Genomic DNA, 7269 nt, shown 5'->3' on the forward strand with positions numbered 1-7269 from the left:
CTTGGTTTCGGTGTGAGCCGCGGGCAGCGCGTACGCGGTGTGAGAAAGCGGCGCCGCCGCCCCTCAGCGTGGTTTGAGCTGCGCTTCAGGAGGCCTCGGTGGGCGCCGCGACACTTCAGTGCGCTACACGTACCTGTTAATACACTCCTCTCACTCCTCTCTTTGTGTTTGTTTTCCCTAGTTCTCCTTTAACATGTTCGATCACCCCATCCCGCGGGTTTTCCAGAACCGCTTCTCAACTCAATACCGCTGCTTCTCGGTACTCAGCGTGGTTTGAGCTGCGCTTCAGGAGGCCTCGGTGGGCGCCGCGACACTTCAGTGCGCTACACGTACCTGTTAATACACTCCTCTCACTCCTCTCTTTGTGTTTGTTTTCCCTAGTTCTCCTTTAACATGTTCGATCACCCCATCCCGCGGGTTTTCCAGAACCGCTTCTCAACTCAATACCGCTGCTTCTCGGTATCCATGCTTGCTGGGCCTAATGACAGGTCAGATGTGGAGAAAGGCGGGAAGAGTATGTGCATGTTTTATTTTGATTAATAACCTATTGGAAGCGTGTTTGTGAATAATGTCGAGTAATGCAGCTTTTGGCCCAGACTGGCACAGTGGAACAGCGCGGAGAGGTGCTGTTGGCTCTGTGGCTGGAGCTGGAACAGCACCCTGGGGGGAGCCCTGAGACGGAAGTAGGAGGGGTTTATCGCGTTAGTCTGTAATTAAAAAACTTACTAAGCGAGTCCTGGTTTATGAGCATTAGGAGAAGACAACCTGCTTTTTTAAAGCCTTTTGTTAAAGTCTTAGGGCCATTATGCGCCACGGAAACTTATGATTAAGGACTCTTTTCCTCTCCTTGTTGTACCTCGCTTAGCTTGAACAAAGAGAATGGGTTGGCCGGCTTAATTCTCAGGCTGTTGGACTCATGCTGTGTTGTTTCGAGTTGGCATCAGTTTAAGAGTACCTATAAGCCCAAACAAATAAAATTAAATTTAGGAAACGTTTTGTTTAGTACTAGGTGTTGTAATACCTTGTCTTCTCTGGGTTGTTTTGATTAAATTCTGAAATCTCCATGCTAGCAAGTATATTTGTCATGACCGATTCTACTGAAGTCACTGGCTCAAAAATGAATTGGCAGGAGATTGTAGAATCTACTTTTTTTTTAGAGGAGATTTTAGAGAAAGGAATGTTAAACTTTATGTTATGTACTCTTTGTACAGTCATACTTTTCCTAATCTTACATTCTTATTCATTTCTGCAGTAATTATGCCACCATCGGCTTTGGATCAACTCAGTAAGTGAATATTTTATTCTGGAATAACAACATTAGAAATATGAGCAAATGCGCAAGCAAATACCTCAGTATTTCAGTTATGTATTAAAATCTGACTTAAATAGAGAATATGAGACTAATTAGTTGAAAAAATTTATTTTGGAAGTATTTTGTCTGTCAGAATTAATGGGGCTTGTCTGTCTTCAAGTACAGACATTTGAAGTGTTGGGCTACCTGAGGCATGAATCAATATTTATTAACTATTAATAGTGTACTCAGTGTAATGGTTACAGTTAATCCAGTAAATTCTTTATCTCAACTTGCTTGTTCTGGACACTGTTGTCTGCAGGAAAATTAATTTTAAAGACAAAATAAGTGATAGTTATCTTTGAAATGGGGAAAAAGATAACTGAATGAACAGTATAAATGGTCTTTATTGACCTTTTTAACTAAGGGATTTTTTTTCTTTCCCCTCTGAGTTTTAGCCTTAATTTCTTTGAGAAATTAGTTTAGTCAGGATTTGATTTTTAAATAGGCAGGGCCAGCTAAAATTCATTTGGTAGGAGCTATCCGATAATAGCAATCAGACATAGCAGTAATAGATTCCTGTGCTAATACCCGCTGCCTGCTTATCTCTGAGCTTCTGGAAGTGTTGGAGGGGCATTTAAAGCTCAAAGTACGATGGCAGTACAGTATTTGTGTATTTGCGTTCTCTCCTGGATTCGTAGTTTTGAGCAGTTGGAATAACTGTGTGAGGGGAATGCTCTCCTATAGTCTGGCGCATTCTCTTGCTAATGGTCAATCTGTGAAAGCTTCAGAAATGTGTTAGTGGCTTTTAACAAATAAATTTTTTTTCTCCTCTCTCACCAGGCCGACTTAATATTACTTACCCGATGCTGTTTAAGCTGACCAATAAAAATTCAGACCGAATGACGCACTGTGGAGTGCTTGAATTTGTGGCTGATGAGGGCATATGTTACCTTCCACACTGGGTGAGTTGTCTCATGCTGAACTGTCAAAACATGAAGAGTAGGATGAGTGAGTTGCCAGTTTAATAATAAAGAGGCAGAATGTTTCCTGAAAGTGCGTGTCTTTGTTAGGCGTGTTGCTACAATAGCTTTCAGCCACAGCTCAGGTTTCCCTCCATGAAACCTGACTGCTTTTTAAGATGCATCTGACTGTCCTTCCTGTAATCAAACCATGGTAAGCTGGTGCTTTTCAGGGAAGATGGTGGCCCCAGCAAAAATTGGTATATGCAAGGAAAGAGAATTAAAAACATCAGTCATGTTGATAGTGGTTTCTATCTTTGTTTTCATTCTTCCAGATGATGCAGAACTTGCTGCTGGAAGAGGGAGGCCTGGTGCAAGTGGAGAGTGTTAATCTTCAAGTTGCTACTTACTCAAAATTTCAGCCACAGAGTCCAGATTTTCTTGACATCACCAATCCCAAAGCTGTGTATCCTTCCTATTCAATTATGGAGCAGGGAACAAAAGTTTTCTCCCAAATTGGAATGCTGAAGCAGAGCTAGCTTTTCAGGTGTGGCTCATACTCTTCCAGTAGTAGGTAACTACTACTGTTCCTTCTGAAGACAGAAAGGATGGAGAGTTTTTGTACAGAGATGTTGCCAGCTGCTGGCACAAAGTGTAGTGTGGAGCAAAGAAGCATGAATCTTGGCTTAAAGTCCAATGAGTTTGAGTGTTCCTTAGAAGAACTTGTATACCCTAATGTTTACTAACAGGCAATCTACAGTACTGATGACTTTTAAGCCACATTTGGGAGATCAAGGATCAGAGTTTATAACATAGTAACTTTAAAGCTTTTTTGTTGCATTGAAAACAAATGTTTCATCTTAACATACTCCAAAGATTAGAAAATGCATTGAGAAACTTTGCTTGTTTAACTACTGGGGATGTTATTGCCATCAACTACAATGAAAAGGTACAGTATACAACACCAGTCCATGCAAGTTTTGTTTGTATACCGTCAATTTGAGGAAATAAATTCTGCCCCATGTAAAAAAGTACGCACAGTATTGTTGACAAGTAATCTGCAGTATCGTTGACAAATAATCCCTGATGGTAGATTTCACAATCAGTTTTCTGTTGGAGGAGAAAAAGGGTCAGTTAAGTCTTCTCCTGAGCTGCTGTTTAGACTTTTTTGACTCATGAGAAAATACTTTTTTGTGCTGCTGATGTTTTTACAAGTCAAGGGACAGAATTTATCCTAAATTCGTAATTTGTTTTCAAAAATGCAGATTAAGGTACAGTAAGAGTGCAGCAAGGTACAGTAAAAAGTAGGTTCTCTAGCTCCAGTATGTAGCAATCTTGTAAGTTAAAAATCTTGGCCTCTCAAGTTCTGTAGAGACCCTGCAGTATCCAGTCCTCAACCTAAAGAGCACTTACTTCAATTTTCTTGAAGCTATCTGAAGGGAAAGGTTTAGATACACTTTTCTTATATGTAAATCTAACTCTTTCATATACAATCTTAAAATAATCGTTACTGTTTCAGATCTATGAGCTTCGGGTAATGGAGACCAAACCGGATAAGGCTGTGTCTATCATAGAATGCGATATGAATGTAAGTTAAAGCGGATGTGGAAAGTCTGATTTTACTGTGTCCTCCTAAAAGGAGAGGGCATCTCATTCAGTGACAGCGCTGTCCACCAACCACCTCCGATGCTGCGGAGGGATGGGATAGGGAAGATAACTCGTGAGAGTACCCCGTGTACCTTTGTAACCACATCTGTGGGCTCGAGCAGCACTTCATGTACCATCAGGTGACTGTAGTGCCTAGAATGTGATGTTTAGCTTCAACAGATTTTATAATCTGAGTTTTATTTAATAGCCTTGTCTTCATTTAAACTCCAGTGATATTTGGGGTGCTGTTTTACTGCTCTGTTTCAAATACATGCTAAGACTCATTCCTGGAAGGCTTAGTCTTATTAGTTCTGAGTTAAAATATTTAATAAGCGAAGCTCAGTTCTTTTTAGATCAAAATGGAGTGATCGTTTGTGGAGTTTTGAGGAATAGTAGTATAAAGTTTATGATTAAATACATAAATCATGCTTACTTTCATGCTTCTTGTGTAAATAGGTGGATTTTGATGCTCCTTTGGGGTACAAAGAACCAGAAAGAAGCGCGCAACACGAGGAGACCACAGTAGGTTAAGCTTCTGTTCTTCAAAAATGTATTCCCTAGAAGTCAGCCTGGCTTGTGATGGAGCAGTGAGCACCAACATAAATTTTTTTCCAGAAGCAATTTCTTAAGACAAAACTTACCACGCGCTTTTCCTTGTGTTACTTGGGAGATGGTTGTTTACCAACTGTTGATTTTGGAAAGGGATTGATTGTTCTGAAGTTTTGTTTGGTCAGAAGTATGTGGAAATATGTTTTCATGCGTTCTGCATACCACAGCATGAACACAGTGAACTAACTTGTTTTCTCCCTGACAGGACGTTGAAGCAGACCATAGTGGATATGTGAGTGACATAGGATTTCGTGTGAGTCCCCTATTTCTGCTGGTTTCTGAATGTTGTAAAATGGTGAGGGAAGTTGTTCCAAACAACTGCAAAATAGTAGTACCTGTTCTTAGAGGTGTTCGTTGTTTAACTGGCAACTATCTGCGAATGTTCTGTGGTGCTTACGGCCAGGAACAGTATGACTTGCTGTCCTTAGAGGGCAGTCTGTGAATGGGAGAACAAAACATACTCCTACACCCAGGGTTCATCAGCTTATGTGTACCAAAAAAACCCATGCTGAATCAAATAATTAAATAAAAATGATAGTAAGATTTTACAGAATATAGTATCTCTGGGCAGTGTGCTTTCAAATACAAGATATGGTTGAATTAAAACTCGTTATGTATACATAGGCGTTCTCTGGTTCTGGGAACAGATTGGATGGCAAGAAGAAAGGTGTTGAGCCTAGTCCATCGCCAATTAAACCTGGAGACATTCGAAGGTATGTCTGTTTCGTTCAGTTGTCAGCAAGTGAAGGATCAGTGTGTGAGTGGAGTTTAATTTTGTTTGATGCTCCTGCAATATAAACAAGCTAATTTTGTCCTAAGTTTGTATTTAGAAAATAGCCTAATTTTCTAGATGGGCTGTGACATCCCTGACTGCTTTGGATTCAGATCCTAAGTTAATGTTGCCAAAACTCAATCAGTTCTGGTTGTACACAAGACAAGTAAGGAGAGGCAGCAGGTCTAGACTGGGCTGGGTGGAGTGATGCACAGTGCCCCACCAATTTTCTAAAGCGAAATTTGGTGTAGAGTGAAACCTTTTTTGAGTTGGGTGGATAACCAAAGCCAAGCCACGTGTTTTTTTTTTTCTTTTCTTTTTCTTAGAAGGAAATTTAGAACATTCAGACTTAAGGATGTGGTTCCTGTGGTGTTCTGTCATTTATGCCTGTCACAGTAAAACTTGAGCTCTTGTGGAAAAGTGTGTCCATGGCGCTGTGGAAACCACAGGCTATGTGGAAACGTGCCCACAGCCAAGCTTCTGGAGCAGCTCCAGTGTCTGATTATTTACTTTGTGCAGTGTATGCCTGCCTTCAGAAAACAATCCAGTGGCTTAACTCTAGAATCATTTGGTAATGAAAATTTGCAGCCAGTTGTTGGTACAACACTGGCAGACAAAGAATAGGTCTCACTTTGTTCAATTGGATGGTGCGTATAAAACATCTTTCATAATATTTTTATGCTTCTTTTCCAGAGGAATACCCAACTATGACTTCAAGATCGGTAGAATCACATTCATTAGAAACTCACGTCCACTAGTTAAGAAAGTCGAAGAGGTAAATAAAGTTGGATCCTTCCCAATTTTGGACAGGATTAGAATGTTAGAAGTACTGTCCAAGTTTGTGGTTTCTCTCTCCATACTTGATTTTTCACAGCACCCTTCTGTTAAAAAGTGGTGTGAATTAGGTGAAAGCAGCCTCCGATGTCCTTGCTTGCCAGTGTAAAAAGACTGGCCTGATATAAATTTAATAAGCCAGTGCCTACTTGTTTCAGTTGGCTGAAAGGTCACTGAACTGCTCGTATTTTATTTTCAGGAAGAAAGTGGTTATTATGTAGGTTAAGGATGTGAAATGTCTGCAGTCAGTTTCTGCTCTGATGGAATATTCTTTCTAATGATCGTTCAGTTTCATCACACACGAGCAGTGAGCAAAGACGTAACAGCCTTTTTTCCCTCTTTCCTTTTTCCAGGATGAATCTGGAAGCCGGTTTATTGCCTTTTCCGGAGAAGGCCAGTCGCTGCGCAAAAAGGGAAGAAAACCCTAAGCTGTGGTACCTTTAGTCAGTTAGGAGGAAAATAAAATAACAGTTGCAGCATATTGGATCTTAGTTATTGCAGTTGAGAGGAGAGATCGTTTTGCAACACAGGAATGCTTTTACTGGTTTTGGTTTCGCATTTAAAACCAGACCTGTCAGACTCTCTGAATTTTCAGTTGAAAATTAAGTTCCAGGAATTCTGAAGGAGTTTTTCTGTATGTGTTGTAAAGAGGGAAAGTATCTCAGCTAAACCTGAGAAGTAAACCCAACGAGGTCTCCCTTACTAAAAAGTCCGGCTCTTGGACTACACCCTCCCCTCTTACCTCCCGAGTGATGATGGCTCGTCTCCCTCTGGGCTTTGTATTTTCCTCCCTCTCTATGTATTTTGCCACAATTTCAGGGAAGCTTTTTAGTGTGGTACAAATGAAGGCTAACACTTTGGGGTTTAGGAATTTTGTGTAGGGAGTCTCTTTGATCTTAGCTTCAGGTGTTGGTTATAAATCATTCTACGCAACCCCCCTTTAATTGCTTTTTGTATTTATAATTAATAATATGACTTTTAGTAGTTCGGCTACCGTAATGCACTGCCGCAATCTAATGGCACATGGAGGGAGAAGTTCCCTGCCTGGTGCCGGGGAGGCAACGGGTGCTCGGGCGCCCTACCGGAAGGGCGGGCAGTGGCCGGGAGGGGAGGGCAGCGACCGGGGCCCTCTCACGCGGCCGTTGTGGGCCGTG

At 41.1% G+C, this 7269-nt stretch overlaps 1 protein-coding gene across 1 annotated transcript; it reads left to right on the forward strand.

The window, feature by feature from the left end:
* The first annotated feature begins 386 nt into the window (after positions 1–386).
* On the forward strand, positions 387–6594 carry UFD1L (ubiquitin fusion degradation 1 like (yeast)). The gene is made up of 11 exons (XM_009888126.1): positions 387–514; positions 1253–1285; positions 2135–2256; positions 2589–2719; positions 3130–3202; positions 3773–3841; positions 4357–4422; positions 4715–4762; positions 5134–5222; positions 5975–6056; positions 6469–6594. The coding sequence occupies exons 1-11, from the start codon at positions 394–396 to the stop codon at positions 6541–6543; spliced, it is 909 nt and encodes a 302-aa protein (XP_009886428.1). The 5' UTR covers positions 387–393; the 3' UTR covers positions 6544–6594.
* The last annotated feature ends 675 nt before the right edge of the window (positions 6595–7269 follow it).

Source organism: Charadrius vociferus, unplaced genomic scaffold (assembly GCF_000708025.1).
Source record: "Charadrius vociferus isolate BGI_N301 unplaced genomic scaffold, ASM70802v2 scaffold326, whole genome shotgun sequence".
Classification (NCBI taxonomy): Eukaryota; Metazoa; Chordata; class Aves; order Charadriiformes; family Charadriidae; genus Charadrius; species Charadrius vociferus.

Excerpts from the sequence above, each read along its gene's own strand:
- UFD1L (XM_009888126.1), top strand. The coding sequence starts at position 394 with ATGTTCGATCACCCCATCCCGCGGGTTTTCCAGAACCGCTTCTCAACT. Across the intron at positions 4,423-4,714 it reads CGCAACACGAGGAGACCACA|GACGTTGAAGCAGACCATAG; the intron begins GTAGGTTAAGCT and ends TCTCCCTGACAG. Across the intron at positions 6,057-6,468 it reads TAGTTAAGAAAGTCGAAGAG|GATGAATCTGGAAGCCGGTT; the intron begins GTAAATAAAGTT and ends TCCTTTTTCCAG.